This window comes from Anneissia japonica, unplaced genomic scaffold (genome assembly GCF_011630105.1).
Source record: "Anneissia japonica isolate Jap-2015-1 unplaced genomic scaffold, ASM1163010v1 scaffold26_len2425191_cov177, whole genome shotgun sequence".
In the NCBI taxonomy this organism is placed as follows: Eukaryota; Metazoa; Echinodermata; class Crinoidea; order Comatulida; family Comatulidae; genus Anneissia; species Anneissia japonica.
Genome location: NW_022685220.1, coordinates 853,372 through 872,261, shown reverse-complemented (window position 1 = coordinate 872,261; position 18,890 = coordinate 853,372). Strand labels below are relative to the sequence as shown.

The 18,890-nt window shown below is 35.4% G+C and overlaps 1 protein-coding gene across 1 annotated transcript in view; it reads left to right on the top strand.

Annotated features, from left to right (window-relative positions):
- Positions 1-18,890, top strand: part of LOC117108548 (centrosomal protein of 120 kDa-like) — a gene marked incomplete in the record, with an annotated part of 55,130 nt that overhangs the window by 13,220 nt on the left and 23,020 nt on the right. Inside the window, 5 exon segments of the mRNA XM_033250595.1 lie at positions 7,113-7,313; positions 7,456-7,698; positions 13,581-13,752; positions 16,984-17,215; positions 18,016-18,165. Of these exon segments, the coding sequence (XP_033106486.1) occupies positions 7,113-7,313; positions 7,456-7,698; positions 13,581-13,752; positions 16,984-17,215; positions 18,016-18,165 (998 nt within the window).

Sequence of the window (18,890 nt, the reverse complement as noted above, 5' to 3'; positions counted from 1 at the left end):
TTTGAATTGTGCTAAAGACTTCCTCACCACATTATTTTAAATAAACTACAGTAACTACTCATTTTAACATCAGAGCTAATAATATGGAAGTGGATCAAGTTTTTCCTTTTAGGTTCAAGATTTATTGGTCAAACACAAGTAAAAGATAAACATGGTTCAAAACTTTGTTTGATTATACAGTACATGCATAACAATACATTGTCTAAAATCTGTTAATAAAATAACAAACGTCAAGATGCACATACCGCACTGCATATAACCTTTGATAAAATGTTAAGATGTAGTTTTAAAAGCATGTTGAAATATTCAAACATTAAGAGGAGTTAAAATCTTAAAACATTGTAGGCAGTTAAGAAAGGAAAAGCTAAAGTCTTTTAAAATATCAATGATATTTACCTCCACATTTCATTAAATTGTCTTTTCTAATTATGTTGCTGCTGTCCTTGTGTTTCAGCTGCAGGGCTGAAGTGCAAGTTTTGAATGAGATTTAAGCTATTGATCCCGCGTGCAAAATGGCTCATGTGCAGTACACTCCTCGGAAAAAAGTAGGGGATTGTCTCCCGGTGTACTGCTCAATTCAATACCAGAACGACCCCACTGGAAATAAGTTTCAGGACTTTTGTGAGTCAACACTGAAGAAATCCAATCCAATCCATCGTGAATATGTTATGCAACCTGTTCTACTAATTTTAATATACTATGATTTGTATCTGAAAGATTAAAATATATCGTTATTTGCTATGCTGACTACAGAGTCAACCTGTATATTCCATTCCAATTACTCTCTTAGAAATTTTCAATTCCTATGCATGGTAATGCAATAAGAACTCTTCTAATCACTTTTTTGCGTGTGTACAGTATGCGTGTGGACATTTAAAGTAAAATTGCTCATACGTCAAGAAAAAGTTTTGTTTTAACATCACGACGCGAGTTTTTCAGTGCTCAGTCTGGGCTCACGCTATTTCGATTTTTCATTTGATCTCCATTTTTCGCCAACTCCATGTGACGTTTATTTCTGTTGTTATATGAGTTGTCTTGCTGCAAATGTCATTGCCTGTCTCAAAAGTTATTCTTTATTTGTAATTGTTATTTTAACGTGGTTGATGCCGGGCAGTGGCTGTATAACGTAGACTAATACAGTATGAAGGTATTATAATCCCGACAGCCGGTACCTGTATGTAGTACTGTACCCTTTGAATGCAAACTGAAGACAAGTGCAGATACTGTATAAAGGCAGCCGACCGTCGGGTACATAACAATTTTCTAGATTGGGTTTTTCCAATAAAGCACGAGACATTGTACCCTTTGAATGCAAATTGAAGAGATATAAAGGCAGCCGACTGTCGGGTACATAATGATTTTCTAGCTTGGGTTTTTCCACTAAAATGCGAGGCATACCTACACTGCGATGCAATGGTGGTAGTAAGCTTGGTATCCACTAGGACGCTTCATGTTTACAGTTTGGCGATGAGTTATTTCTCATCTTGACTGTCGCCATCGCCCTAGCAATCGCAAATTAAATAATAGTTGGTTACCGTTTATTACACCTGAATGACTTTATAATCTTAATGGTTTAGAATAGGCTTTTTGGAATAGGCATTTTAAAACCTAATAATTTACCATCAAAATGTGCTAAAAACACAAAAAGCTCGCATTATACTTATTACAATAAAAAATGGCAGCTTCTACAATTAAACACATGTTCAAAGTTAATCTTGCCATTAGACAGCCCTTGTCATTTGAAAATGTCAGATGAGCAATAAAACACTCACTGTAATTTTCACACAAGTGATTATTTTGCGGGATGGCGCCGGGGATTGGGGGCGGGGAGATTAAAGAAAAACTTCAGGTGAACGTTCAATCGCTATACAGTCACAGTGCAATCAACAGGAGTCAACAAGACATCAAATTTAACCGCCAGCCAATATGTACATGTAGAGAAATAATAAAGTGCACTCTCCTAATACCGATCTCCCCCCACCCTCACCTGTAGTGACTGGCTATGATGTTCATTGAACCCTTTTCAAACAAGCTTGTTGTAGGCCAGCTAGGGCCTAGCCGCTGAAACAGGCATAGACCTAGGCCTAGCTAGCAAGATTCTTGTGGGTTCGGTATGTCTAACCTACGAAAAGTTAACATGCATACAGTATAAAGTGCCTGTTGTTTTGCTGTACTGTACAGCATATTTAATTACCAATAAATGCTTTTATATTGTTTTTACGTGCATTTTCGGTCTGATATTTTTCCCCTAAACCCAACACATTCTTCGTCGTCACAATGCCACTTGCAAGTCAGTTGTTGTAAACATCAGACATCAGGTCATGCCTCCTAAACTCAGCCATGATTAAATTAGCAACATGTTTCTGAAAAGTGTCTTGTTTGAAAAATAAGTGAAGCTATGCCTTTGTAATTTACAATGATGAATCTAAATGACATCCAAGTCAAATAAACGTCTACTAAAAAAGAGTCGGCCATCAATTCGTAAACTTGCTTTGAGTCCCGTCTTCATTTCAGGTTGAATTTAATTGATTTTTAAGGAGCGATAATGCACTTTATTAAACAATGGAAGGCGTAATTTTCACTTGATCTAATCATTCAACTTTAACATTTTCTGGTGCGTTGTTTTAAATCAATAGATAATCTCTGGCAGTAGGCTATTGGGACTGAGAAAGCGGTACGAACGGTTCATTCATAGGGTGTTGTGATGGGCCTACATTAGTTGTTAATTCCTAGAGAGCAATGTGATTATTGCATTATTTCGTTTGGAAATCGTTGTTTATTAACTGTTTGTTCGGTTTGTAGACATTCATAAATTGTACTTAAAAAGTATAATGACCCACGCTGTCAGTATAAAGACGTTTTTCAGCTTTTACGTTGGTAAATAGTTGCCGTGGTCATCAAAAATTGTGTGGGCATTTCGAGGGCTGTGGAGGTGAGTTATTTTGAAATGTAAGGCGATTTATTTTTCACACCCCTCGATAGCAGTTTTGGTGAGCGAGCGCGATTGCTCGCCTTAAATGACAAGGTCTGTATATGTTGTTATAAAAAGTATCTTCTAATCTGACTTCATTACATTTTAGATGATTTATACACCACTTCTTACTCCCATCAATGCATTAGTATAGCTCTTTGGCTAATGTTTACAAATTCATACCCACTGCGCGAAATTGCGATGACATCATGTGCTACAGTGAATTACAATTGACCAGGGAATTTAGTACGACGACACTATGATTTTCAAAAATTGAAAAGTTGTGCTCAATCGTAGCAAAGATGTGTAAAAAGGGGCGTAACATACTCAATTATGAATGTATTGATTAAGTTCCAGTGAAGCAATTGCCAATATAAATAAGCATTATCAATCATTTAATCAATCCTGGAAGCATGGTTGCTAGCCCCATCTCCAAAAAATAGAGGAAAAAGAGAGAAGAAAAGAACAGAAATTTAGAAAGAGGAGAAAAAGTTACAGTAGGCCAACTCCAAAACAAGCTAATTCTCGATTTGAATTCCATCAATGTCTGTGGTCTTAAGCATTCCTAAATCTGAAATCTTAACACCATCTCTGCTCGGCGCTTCAAACATCGCATAACCCTATTTCTGTAGATCCACCCATATTCTATGAGGTAGAATCTATCAACACTACAAAAATAGAGACGGACACAAATTTACTTTCCCCACAATAATTATAGGCCTATGACTTTTGGTTCACTTTTTCTTCAGGTCGTATAATATAGGCTTCAAAATACCTATATAAAGACTGTTTGGTAACCAAATTTATTGATTGTTTTAATAAAGTGTCACTTCGATACCACAAATTATGTTGCTCTGAAAGATGATTGATAAGGCCAATCTGATCATAATCTGTAATTCAGCCTTTTTGGCTGCCATGTTTTATGCTTTTCATGAATTTTGAATAAAAATACCATTATATATAGAATATCATACTATTATGGGTAATCATTTACCGTATTTAATTCTCTATTTATGGCCATGTTTTAGGGTGGATGCGATTTCAAAGGTGGTGGGGATGCATCCAGCTGTGGCCCCATACATTTTTGAAAATTAAAAAATTTACCGTATTGTCAAAAGTGACGTATTAGAGTTCTAGTAAGAGTACCTCAGCGGGGCTCATTTTAGGCTTGAAACTGGGCGTTTTCCCAGAAAGCACACAGGTGTTACTTAACTGATCAAAGCTCCATAGTAAAATGCTGGGTCGTAGTAGGAGGGGGCCCTTCTAATAAATCTGCCAAAGTGTGTATTTTTTGGATTTTGGTTTATTTGGTTTTTTTATAGTTAGGCCTTCCTAAAGAAAAAGTTACTGTATTGTCGAAAAGTGGTAGTATAGTGCTGGGCCCAGAAAGCACATGCATTAAGCCACTGTTAAGTCTGGGTTGTAAAGTGTTAGGTGGTAGTAGTAGGAAGGGTCTGCAGCTCCTTTTGGGTGGGGACTGTGGCTGCACCCCAAGAGCTCATATAAATGGGCTGGAGGGCCAAACTAAATGTTTCAAGCAAGCAAACCTACATTGGAGAAAAATTGACATTTTAAGTGTGCTTGCAAAAACCTTTATACTGCTCAGTTTTAATGTTAATATGTTAGATTTTCTGCAGTAAAGGTGAAAAAAGCCAATATCAAAACCAATATTCTATAACACTATAAATATAATAAGACCCAATTTGGAATATTTTGCTCTTGTGTGGCATGGTGCTATCACAGTTTATTGGAAAGGTCCAACAACAGAGACTGGTGTTTCCCTTTGGCGAAAGTTTATTAGCCTCCCCAAAGGCACGAAGCTCTTGGGAGGCCATTGTTTTTTCCATGTTCTTCATGTTATCATTGGCGTTGTGAGTCACTTGTTTGTTACCACAATAACTAAAGTTTGATTGGTTTCAAACTTGGCAGAATGCAAGATGGTAATAAGAAGACAAAGCCTCTTATTTTTGGTATATGTGAGAATATGCTAATTGCTCATTTGCAAAATTTATATTTCACTAATCAGGTAAATTAGGCTATTACAATGATAAATAAAGTTTGTTAAAGTCCAATCAGTGGCAGACCATCAAGGCAGTGCATACCCTGGCTAAAACAAATTAAAAAAAATATAGTAATACACTAGTTTATCCGTTTTATTTACCATCCTTAGTAAGAATCTTCTATATACAGTTGAACTTGCCTAAAAGTCGAATCCAAAATGCCATTGAAATATTATTTGACTTAGATAAAATACGACTTACAGATTGTTAATTAATGGAAAACACAACAATTTGGCATTTAAAATTAGATGGACTTAGAAATTATTTGACTTTAGGCAAAGTCAACTTAGGCAAGTTTAACTGTAAACCTTAATTTTTCAAGTTGATTGCTACAGTTCATTGGAATAGCAAAGTTTTTCAATGTTTGGCCTACTTTGGTATCTAGGATAAGTCACAGTCGGGCCTATGGCATCGTACTCTCAGCTGCTTAGAATTTCCGCATAGCTGGTTTTCAATATCAGCCAGTCACATATTTAGTGAGCCAATGGGAGTCAGAGCATACCCTACAACGCCTAAATTTGTTATTGTGACAACCATGTGGTGGCGTCAAAATAGCCAATTTAAAACTGGAATGGAAGCGATGCTTCCTAGAGTATGTGCGCATGCTCTTTTTCCCACAGATCGGGACCTCCACTGGCGATCGGGTATTCTATATATAGGCCTAATCTCAATGATCAAAGTTTAAATAAATTTGCATATATATGACCGGTATAGAAGAAATTTTGAAATATGATATACTTGAATTGAAATTTTCTAAAATACCGGAATAGGAATTCTTTTGAAAAGAAGATACTACAACCATGCCGGTATTAAAAATAACACGGTACATTTGTATTTTGTGTGTGCGCCCCTTGCACATCTTAGATATGCCAATACCTAGCATACCCTGCAATTTACCATACGGTCCGCCACTGAGTCCAATTGCTATTAAACTTGGCAGAATGCAAAATGGTGATATTAGGCCTATTATATATTCATGAATATGTAATAGGCTAAATACTATCATAATTCCCAAAGAAAATTTCTAATTCAGAGAAAATTATAATATTTTTTCATGTTGTTGTCGCTGTTATAGTAAATTGTTTTTTGCTTACCACGATGAGTTTGGTAAGCCTGATTGGTTTCAAACTCAATTCTCAGAGAAAAATATTATTGTGTAGAGTAAAAGGAGCATTTCTAGTTAAATTATGAGTTTTCATACACTTTTTTTTTACTGCAATAAACAAATTAAATAACTGTAATATATGATATTTTTAATAATTTAAAAAATAATTGTTAATAATAATTAGTAATTAAATTTAATTGGGTTGTATCATACATTACAACATAAATAACATACAACATATTCTCATGTACAACAATACTATATGACACTATTTTACATTACATCCATCAATTAACCATTACAACATCAATGCATAGGTAAATACTGTATTAATGTGTTATCTGGATTAAACAAAATCTAACTTTGAAAGAACACAACTATCATTAACTAACATCACTGTGTGCAGTCGTCTGTTGCCTACATTCTGTCTAATCTAGAAAATGAACTTTGATAATTAAATAATGATGTAAAATAATCATAAATGCAATAAAATATAAGAAATGATCAATCAAATAATACACTACAGCATTCACTCACAGTAATCACTATGCCATCAAAAACAACAATATTTCTCTCGTTACAAACACAAGAAATACTTCCTAGTATTGGTACACAAATCAATTATAAATCAAATATTATACATTATCAGCCATTATTAAAGATATAGCAATGTATAGAAAAAATTACAATGATCAATAATATTTGCAAACTTATTCAATTAAGTTTAGTACATTGCCAAACCGGCAATAGTTACGATGGAAGTGTTCAACAGCCAGCAACCACTTCTATACCCAAGAAGAAAGCAATATCATTACGTATATACAGTATTACATAAGATTCAGACGGCTTAATAAGTACTGGGACTGGGATGCAATATTTCACTACACACCAAGAAAGAGGTCAACACGTTAACTTGCTCTTCCACGGTTATTTGAATTAAACAGTAATATTTGTTGTACCATTTGATTTATTTTAGCTAATTCCTTCAAGTTGGACATTAGAAGGTAGAAAGGATGATGGTTTTTTCTTTTACTATTCTTTGTTTGGCCATGATGTAACCAGTGAGCCATTTCAAGACCTTTTGTCACCAAATTTTGCTGCAGAAAGAGCATATGTGAAGATCAGAAGTAGCGAAGAGGCCCTAATGTTATATTTCAAAGGGAACCCAAAGTTGCAAGTATGTTTAAAGTTTACTGCATTAATGCTAACATACTAATAAGAAGCACAATAAATAGTGATCTTGGTATGCTCAATGGCAGAAAGAATTTTAAAGTGAAACTAATTATGTATTAAACATGGAAAATTTATTCACTTTTAAGGTCCATTTTTGCTGTGGAAACCAGTCTCTGGGAAGCTGTCAAATTTCCTTAGCATCCTTATTGATCCCTAAAACAGATCAAAGTCCTTTTGTGCTAGAGGGATCTTTCCAGCTTTACCCACCAACTCTTGTTCATCATCAACTGTTATCATCAGTTTCTGCCAGCATGGCCCCAGCTGTGGGAGTGTCAGTTGTGCTAAAGAGGGAAGAAATTCCCCTGCAATTTGGAGCAACAAAACCTCAGGTAAAGGTATCACACTCATTCACATCGGAAAGTATTGTACCTGACTCAAAGTAAAATAAAAATATACTTCTGTGAGAAATTGAATTACAATTTAAAAACAATGAAATAAGACAGATCAAGTTTTTCTTTCTGAATTTCTACCAAAAGAAAATTTTTTTGTGATTTCTGTTAAGTTTCTTGTTTTTAACCATATTTTTATATTTGTGGAAAGTGCAAAGTTTTTTCAGTAATAGTATTTTAACAATTTTATGTGTGTTTTATCATTGTTTTACAACTCAGGGAAGCAAATTTCATATGTATTTTTTATGTATGACGATGAAAGGTTGCAGTAGAGTGCCATTGTTTTATGGTCATATTTTTTGCTTGTCTTTAAAAAGTATACTGTAATTATCCATGTGTTTGAATTGTTTGAATATCTTGATAATAATTAACCCTATGCTGCCAGCTCTTTTCTTAATCAGTTAACCCCTTCCATAGTTAACCAGAGCCAGCTGATAACATTACCCCTTAATTATTCTGTGCTAGCTAATTATTGAACAAGGTCAACGTAATGCTTATTTTTTAGTATTTGCTCAATAATTCTTCAACTATTAAGACTATGAAAATATGAAATCTAAAAGAAATTGCTGAGCATAGTTTGTTTTATGCATGTTTTCATCTGCATTTTATTTATCATTTAGTGAATAAAAATAGGAATATTTTTTTCAGTGATCACAATGAGTAGGCCTACCAGAGTATGTGTTTTGAGTCACAGTACATTGCTTGCTGAAGAATTTTAAAATAACTAATCCTTTCAGGCCACAGCCTTAGGCCGACTTAAATTTCCTCAACATTACCATCATAGTCCAGGCCGACTGTAGGCTAGATGTATTTCTTAATTTGTTAAGCCTAGCTAAGCCTTGGCTGACAACACCGTTTTCTATGTCAGGTTTCTAAGACTCCTTAATATCCAGCACAGCTGTAACAAGAATACAGTTTTTTAGCATTTCAAAATATCATATTTTCAACATGCAAAACAACTTCTAACAAAACAACCCCTGGTAATTTTCACATCAAAATGTGCAGAAATTCATTGGCTTTCCTATCCAGTAAACACTCTTTGGGTTGGTGTTATTGCAGCCGTTTTATGGTCGGTTTTTAGAAGACCTTCACCAATTTGCATTTATACGAAAGTGGCATGGCTGTACAGTTAGGCTATTCATATTTATGCGAAACCTTCCTGCACACCAATGGTGTGAAATCAGCAGCTTAATAGGGCTGAAAACTAAATGATTTGATAATCAAATTAGGTTCAAACAGCATAGCATAACACAATACACGCTGCAAGATCTTATCATTTCTCTTCTCTTGTTGATAACTGTAAAGCTGACCATCGATGCATTTTATCAAATTATTAATAAGCTTCTTGGAAGGACCAAAACGGATGTCGTACCACAGTCTGAAGAGTTACCATGACCTTGCTCATAGGTCTAACAGGTTTTTGCTTTGAAAGTTATACTAGTATCCAATTTGAGGATACTGATATGATCCTCAAACCACACATTTGAAAATTTCTCACTTGTTATAAAGACGCTGTCTCAAAATTAATTGTTTCCATGCCCGACAAATGCAGTATATTAGATCCATTTCCAACAAATATTTTGTAGTCTCTTAAGCCGGACACTCAATGCGTCGTAGGACTGTCGCACAAGGAATCCACATTTGCTTCCGGCGAGATAGACGACGCAACGCCGTCTGCTGATTTTCAGTGGCAATCTGAACGGATCCTCATTAAAAAGACGATCTGTTGGGTCCGCGTCTTCTCGTGGGTTCTTCTTTGCTTTGCCGTCGCACGCAGTGAGTAACCAGCTTTAAAGGCACTATCATTTCTATCTATCGATCGATAGTCAACTCATCCTTGTCAACTGGTGTATTTCCCAGTGACCTGGAATGTGGAATCATCAAACTACTTAAAAAAGAAGCCCACACTGGACCCTGATGTGCTGTCCAATTATCGTACTGTTACAAATACCTCGTTTCTCTCAAAAATTATTGAAAAGGTTGTTGTAGGTGAACTTGCACGATATCTGCATGGATGTGACCATTATGATCTATTATAGTCTGCCTACCGTAAACTTCATAGCACTGAGTCGGCAACCTTGAAGATTCATAATGATATGCTCCAGATTGACAAAGTAAACTGTTTTTATGTGTTCCTTGATCTATTGTCCGCCTTTGACACCATCGGTCATTCTGTCTCATTAACCGATTATACACTATTGGTCTTTGCGGGACCGTTCTCTCATGGTTCGATCCTTACATGTATATAAACATCAAGAAAGCAAGCTGTATACATCAATCACTCATCGTCGTCATCTGATGTGCTGTCCAATTATCGTCCTGTTACAAATACCCAGTTTCTCTCAAAATTTATTGAAACAGTTGTTGCATGATATCTGCATGAATATGACCATTATCATCTAATGTTTGCCTACTGTAAGCTTCATAGCACTGAGTATGCAACCTTGAAGATTCACAGTGATATAAATGCTGCAGATTGACAAAGGAAACTGTGTATTGTTGTCCGTGTTCCTTGATCTGTTGTCAGTCTTTGACACCATCAGTCATTCTGTTCTCATTATTACTGATTATACTTTATTTGTGTTTGTGGGATGGTTCTCTCATGGTTCAAGTCTTATAAAACATCAAGAAAGCAAGCTGTATACATCAATCACTCATTGTCATCATACGTTAACGTTGATTATGGTGTGCCACAGGGATCAACTTTAGGACCCTTACAGTTCTTTGTGTATATATAAATCAGCACTCTGTCACTTACCATATGTTTGCTGATGATACACAACTGCATATCTGTTTGAAGCCCACTGAATAGCAAGGTATAGTAGCAATACCAGGACTCCAAAGGAAAATTGCATTGGGTCAGTGCATCAATGGCTTTCTAAAAACAGATTATATCTTAACTCCAACAAAACTGAAACACTTCGCATTCATTCAAAATATCTGAATTCACCACCTGGAATTCCTTATGTGTCAGTGACTTAGTCATGTCTTCGACTGCTGTTCGAAACATTGGAGTGACTTTCGATGAATCCATGACACTTATCTAAACACATCAACACTACTTGCAAGTTAATGTATTATCATCTTAGAAATATCAAAAACATTCGTCAATTTCTGTCAGAGGATTCTGCCCTCAAGATTTGACTACTGCAATAGTATACTTTATGCTCTACCTGAAAAACTCATTCATAAGCTCCAACTCCACTTAATTCTGCTGCTCGTTTTTTTTTCCAGTACACCACAATATGATCATATAACACCTGTTCTAAAACGTCTACATTGGCTGCCTGTGAAGCAGAGAATCATATTCAAAATTCTGATAACTTCAAGGCACTACACAGTTCAACCCATCCTATATTTTTAACCTCATCTACCTGCAATTAAGTAACTGTTGCAGATGCCTATCTTCAGCTGACCTACTGTAACTCTTTTTCATGTTCCAGTATGTTGATTAAAAACGTACGGCGAATCACCGTTTCACGTAGCAGCACCAAAACTCTGGAACAGCTTACCTTCTAGTCTGAGATAAGTCTTCACCCTTGTTATTCAAGGAAAGCTTGAAGACGCATCTTTTCCGTACTTGCTATTAATTTCAAATATTCATACTTTTTTGTGTGTGCCCTTTATCTTTAGTTTTAGCTTTTTGAGTATTGTACGCTTGACTAGATAATTGGCTTACATCATGAGAGCATCTGTGAATTATGTGCCGGCCAACCAGCCAGCGAACGATGCAGATATGTTTGGTTTTTCTGCTCAGTCTGTTTATTCTGCATTAAAATAGTTTTTTGGTTACAATAGGAGTTGCTTTTTCATCACTTTTTATAATTTTTTAAGTGCATTGAGATTTCGTTATAATGTGTTATATATCGATATCAAATCCTACTACATTATATTATGTTATATTAATATGGGACCTAATACATTCCTATTACTGAGCGTCACTGGCACTGTCTGTTTACATTTTATACCCGCTATATAGTAAGTCATGTGACCAACCAATCGTAAAGGTCGAAACCTGAAGCTCTGGGTTCACAGGTCGAAGTGCTGTCTGTCTTTCTTTGGCCTTTAGGTCAGGCTGCAAAACAGGAGGGGGAGGGGGCTCGCCATTCCTCCTGTACAACATTCTGTTTTACCTTTCAATCTCCTGGTAGAGAGAGCGAGCAGGTGCAGATTTGAAGTGGTGGATCCAGAAATTTGAAATTGAGGGTGCTCAGAAAGGGACCTCCACAGATAGACACCTCAGCCCCACCATAGTTGCGGCTGAGGTAAGAAAGATTTAGATTACATCCCCTCTAGATGGCCAGAAATGGCACTCTCAGGATTTGAATTAATTTTTTTCTCCATTTTTAAAGATAATTTTGAAATATTTACGGGGGCCTGGGCTGGCTGGGTTCCCCTTCAATCTGCCACTGCATGGAGAATCCTCTAACATCCAGGTGATCTAGGGTTTTAAAAAAAATATTGCTTATTATGGAATTTCTATAAAAGATAAACGAACAGATACTTTAGATACGGTAGATGTCTTGATGGTTGTTATACAAGATTACTCAGACACGCCTTAACACCATAAACAACATAATGCAAATAAAAACCTGTATAGAGATTCCCCCCTATTTCAAGAACTTTGAGGGCACAAAGGTTAGCATGTGCTTCTGTGTTCGCCCGAAGCCATATTAGCCCTCATTTTTACCAGTAAAAATAACTGACCAACCAGTGAAAATTGTGTGTTGGTAGAATAAAAAAGCACTTATTAGGCCTATGTAGCCTAGGCTGGCCTTCTTTCAATAACTAAACATCATTCCAGTCCAAGCTTAGGCTATGATTATATGTATTATTTTTTGAAGCCATTGAACTCTGGGTAATTCCGTGTCAAATCAACCAGAGGTCCCAGGTCGACCGTCTCGGAATTTGATGAAACTCCATAAGAATGATCCACTATGTGAAAAACCAACACTTAAAAAAAATTAGTGTTATAGGTTTTGTAGTTTCCAGGTATTGACACCTCAAAAAGGGGGCGTGGCACTTCAAGATGCACAAACACAATTTCCTCCAACTTTGGAGTGCACTGTATCATGCCCTATAGAAATGGAAGACCATAATGTAATGGGAATGTACCTCTCAGATAGTGACTACAGCACAATCAGTGTGAATGTGTAAGATATAGGCTAATGTGGATTTAAACAAATGGTATTGTTCAAAATATGTGTCAAGGAAAGTAAGTATGATTGTTGGAAAAATGGTCAGCACTTCATTTTTATTTCTCACCCTGACCTTCATCTGGGCGAAGGTCTGGATCCACGCCTGGAGAGTGTCTTGAAGTTCGAGCACTGATATCATTTTTCCAATAAAGCTTATTTGTCTGTACAGACTAGCTCAGTCGGCTTATCTGGTGGTAGCCACTGTGTGTGTGCGCTGAACCGTGGAGATCTTTAGGTCCCCGGTTCAATTCCATCCCAGCCTCTCCTTGTGTTTCAGCTGGAGGACTGAAATACAAGTTACGATAGCGCACCGTATTTCAGATGAGACGTTTAAGCTGTTGGTCCCATGTGCAGTATGGCCCATGTGCATGTTAAAGAACGCAGTACACTCTTCAGAAAAGAGTAGGGGATTGTCTCCCGATGTACTGCCCAATTCACAACCAGAAGGATCCCGAGACAAGTCTTCAGACTTCCTTGGTTATCCTTTGTGTGATTCACACCGAAATACTTATCTTACCTTCACACCGAAATACTTATCTTTATCTATCTTATCTTATCTTAATACTAAATTTGTTTTAAAATTTATATGTCCACTGTTTAAATGCAATATGTTTATCTCAGCAGACTCCTCAACAATATGATAGAATGGAAAAAGATCAAGCACCGTCACCTGATGATAGCTACACTCCACCTGAAAGTACTCAGGTAGATGATAGTAGTACTGTGGATGAAGAGTATGGGAATGAAAAACATATGATAGAAAAAGGCAGAAGACACCAGAAGAAAGGGCAGAGAAGTAAGTGATTAGTTCATTTATTTACTGTATTATTATTATTATTTCTTAAATATTTTCAATATTAGTTTCCCTCTATTAAGGTCAAATTCTTGATTTTTCTTTCTTACCTGATTTTTCTGGATTACTAATTTTAAGTAATAATTTCAGTACACTGTAAAACCTCAAATTGAAGCCCTGAGCGTCTTCTTTTCTTTGCGAACCTTGGATGAGCTTCTTTTCAAGATGTGCTTCTTTTCGAGACTACTTTTGCAATAAAGTAAAGAGGGGGACTTCTTTTTAAAATGAATGCTGTAAATTTTGTGAATTTTTACTATAAAACAATAAATAAACATCAATTAATATCATGAAGTGTATTTAAATGGCATTAAATCACTAAAACTGCTGTATAAAGCAAAGCTTGTTTTTACTTTATTTTGTTTTCTGAAATTCATGTACATTGTTTGTACTGTACTATCTCAAAAAGAAGCCTGCGATGTCTTGAAAAGAAGCCGATGGGCTTCTTTTCGAGATGGGCTTCTTCTCGAGGGTACTTTTGCAAACTAAAAAGGGGGCTTCAATTCGATATGGGCTTCATTTCGAGATTAAGCCCACTGGGTTTCAATTCAAGGTTTTACGGTATTTGTTAATCTAACCAATGTTCTGACATTTTATTTCTGCAGGGTGTCTTTACTGTTGTGTGAATGTGCTTCTGTCATTCTTTTTTTTCTTTCATGTTTGATGTTAGGGTGTTGCCAAACCTTGAACAGGAACCTTGTTCCTCCTTGACTTCACTGCCTCCTCCTGTATTTGTTTAAATGTATGAGGAAATTAATATATTATTATTATTCAGTGAACAGCATATCACAAATTGTTTTTCGTAATATTTTTCTTACTTTATTTATTTATTTATTGGCGGATCACCTCTTGTCAGAGATCTTTTTTTTTTTTTTCTTTCTTTTTTTGGTGATTCGCAATCAGCGGATCACCTCATGGTATTGACAGAGATCATCATCATCTTTTTTTTTTTAATTCTTTCTTTCTCCCCAGGTTTTATTAGCACGATATTGCCATGAGCTATTAATATAAGAACTTCACGATCATTTGCCTTTCCCTGGAATAATTACAAGAAGCTTTTCAATATGATCAGTCATGAGTGATGTCATCTATGTGCAATTTTGCGTTTTTACATTATCGATCATATCCTAACCAATTGTCATTTTCAAATCGTATTAAGTAGGCATAAACTTCAGTTCATGTATCTTAATTTCTTGTGCGCGCGTGAAAAAGTAAGCATACTTGTGCGTCATAATTTTGAAATGACATCATCATGGTCTAAATGAATGTTTCTCTGACTCCCATCCCCTAATCCTTCTTTCTTCAAACCTACCGTCTGTAGCTCCAGCGTGTCCAGCGCATGACGACTCCTGCTAGAGTAAGGTAGACTAGTTTACAACACTAAGAGATGCAAGTATACATATCAAGGATCAACTTTGTGTGCCATTACTGTCTGCATGCGTCATGACGTGTGTTACTTTATTTAGTGGTAAAATATTTGTATAGCATGCCTGTGGTGACCAGTTCCTAACTGGTTGGGCTACAAATTTTGTTTTCCTGTTTTGCTTTCTTTTGCCGGCAAAGCTGATCACCTAACTCGTCCTAGTGACGAGTTCAAATCTAGTTTATTTTTTTTTTATTCTTCCCCCCCTTTTTTGTTAACAGCTTTTCTCAAAAACGACACAGTCTCTATCCTTGCTACTCGGCCAGCATATAGATCTACATTTGAAGTTTTGCATGAGAATTTTTGGGTGACATCACAGTCATGTGATGTCATCTGCGTGCTGTTTTGTCAAATTTTAGGAATGACCATAAATTCCTCACAAATATGCAATATTCAACTAAACTTGACACAAGTACACTTCATATCATGGATCAACTTTTCATCCTCGTCAACGTTTGCGCACGCGGTGCATATGCATGTTTCAGTCCATTTAGAGCATTTCTAAATTTTCAAAATTGTGCACTCCACGTGCACATCTTCATGCGCACAGCACATGCGGAAGCCAGGGATTAGTTTTTTTTTTATACATATTTTGGGTTTCTGACACTGTATTCACAAATAACCATTCTTTTTCAGTCATTTTAGGAGCAATAATGCCTTACACACACATCAAACATACAAATCTGTGCGCACGTTTGTGTCGATATACAGTTAAACTATGCCAAAATCATGCCTATTTTTAATCAGTTATAGCTCCTTAGGATGAGTGGTGACCCTCAATTTTTAATGCATATTCTGAAAGGACATGAGTTGTAGATATGATTTTATAGATCATTATGGCTAATCGGACATTGTGACATCATCATATTGCCATCTGAAATTTGAAAAACCTGAATTTTTATTTAATGACGTCTATTTTTTTACTTATTTAAGCGTATCTCGCTTATCCTTGATCGATCGTCTCACAAGTTTCAGTATATTATAGCTCAGACAATTTTCTTTCATAATTGTGCCCTCCATTTTAATTTTGATGATGTCATCATTGTCAAAATGAATGATTTTTCTTACCCCCTTTTTTCTTCCTTCAAATCTGTTAAATTCTATGATTTATCAAAAATTGACCCCTGCCAGATGGCGCAGACTGGTTTACAACACTGACACGAGTATACTTCATATCAAGGGTCAACTTCGTGTACCATTACCGTCTGCGGGCGTGCATCATAACGTGCGCACGTCATAACGTGCATGTACGTGTGCGTTAAGCTTTTTAAATCTCAAGATCACTTTTTGGCCATTTTGAGTATTTCAAAATTTTCTTGCTATGGAAAACTATCAGATCCTTTGGTAATGAATTTAAATGTAGTTATTATTATTGTTTTGATATTTTTGAAGTTTTCCATAACAGTTTTTGAGTCTATACTACTATAAAGAGTTAGAAACAGTGGCACCACTAAATCAAATTCAGCCACTAGCAGTTGCAGAAATCCAAGATGGCCGCCAAAATGGCCGCTAAATTTTAATATTGACTATAACTCCCTTAATATTTTTAGTCTATTTGAGATGCTAGGGGTAAACAGCAAAAATTCAAGATTGCCACTAAGATAGCTGCCAAATTTTAAAATTATAAATGACCTACCATATATCAGGGAAAAGCTGGCTCTTAAATATTGATGCTCTCACCATAATTATAATGAAATTATTTTTACAGAATATGTAGAATATAATTTTACCTCTATTGCTATGTTTTTTTTTAGATAAAGAACATGAAAGCAAAACTAAGGAATCACAAGAGCGCAAATCATCAATAAAAGCTTTAGTGCAAAAAAACCCCAAGGAAAATGTTACCACGTCAGATTATAACAGTTCCTGCCAAGCATCGTCTGAGCAGCACTTCAAAAGTCATATTAATCATCACTACTGTTTCTCCATTGATCTCCGCAGCATCAAAGATGTTGACATTCAGAATGTTGCTAATATTTATCTGAGGTTGTACTTATTCATTTCTACTATACTTTTAAGATGTATGTATTGTCCCATGCAAAATACCTAAACAATCATAAAAATCATTTTGGAATTAACTTGCCCATTTTTAAGTAACTAAAAAATTATCAACTTTTTATTATAATTATCCAGTTTTAAAATCGGGGTATACATTTTTTTAATTCAATAATTTCTATGTCGAAGTCTATAATTTGCATGTTACTTTAAAAATTCAGGACTACCAATATCTTTTCTGCACTGTATTTGAGATAATGACCAAAACATGCTATAATGTCAAACTTTTTGAAATCTATTTTATTGCATTAAACTTACCTTTATATATCTATATCATGCTATGCTGTTATTTTCCCCATTTTCAATGTTAAAACAACGATTTCTTACAATATAGTGATGGTTTCTGCCTGAGAAATGCCTGAAATCATAAATTTTGAAGGCTGATTTCTCAAATATTGTTCCTTAAACAGCTGTATGTTTAAAATCCGGTAACTTCATGGCAAAATATCGGATTTAAACCATTTTATAGCTCTCATTTTACTCTTTAACCCTGTATTAATAACTAACATTTTTGCGACGAGTGACTGGTTGGGCTTGTCTTTGCCACAGTTGTTTATGTCTCCATTCCTTCCTGCGTAGACCATAATTGAACATTGATTATTGTCATGTTACAAATAAAAAAGAATGATTTGTAAATTGAAAAGAAAAAAGAATTAACATAGAACAGGCAAATATTAATTTTTTTTTTTGTCCATGCAAATTGTTATAACTAACTGTATTTTTATATGCAGGTACACATACGCTTTTTTTGGAAGCTCATCTGCAATTCAAACACACCCTCCAGTTGAAGTACAAAGGCATAGTGAGGTGCTCCTACCTCATTCATTCTGTGCTTTTGATTTTGCAGCACCTGCAGAGCTGGTTTCCCAAACTTTTTTGAGGTACGTACTTTATTAGGCACAGCTATAAAAAGGAAAATGATTTTACATAATAATTTTTGACATTTTTTGGATCTGACGGGAACGAGTTGGTGCATGTGGGATCTGGGAAGCCTCCAGAATCTACAGTCATTTTATTTAGAAGTCTAATATAAATTATAAGTCAATTGTGACATCATCGCTGCAACTCCCAATGTTATTTGCCTATCCCTTGTAATATCCTGTTCTGTACCATCAGCTGTCTGTGTTGTTTTGAGGGAATGTTAGTACTTGTTTAATCTACTTAACCATAGCATTAATGACATAAGATTTATTTTGATCACTAATAACTTTTCATCCCTCTCGCATAGACGCAAAGAAGAATTGAAATGGATTCTTAGAACCAATTCTTATATCAACAGTTTAAATAAAGACTTAGATTACTTATCAGACTATTCATTTATGTATGTTTAATTTTCTTCTTGGTTCCCAGGCCTTCATTTAGCTTTTATCTACATTGTTTATTCCAAATTAAGTATCTTTACGCCGCCTTTAATTAGGTTCTATTGTTATTTTAATTTGTAACCAATACAATTTCCTTATACTTGCCTAATTACTTTGTATTTTTTGTCAGTTGTCCTCACACTAAGGAAGAACACAAGAGTGTTTAATATTTGTGATTTAATAAATTATATTGCTTCATAGTATGTTTACAACTCATAGCTGTTTTTTATTGCTGTCTTTCTATA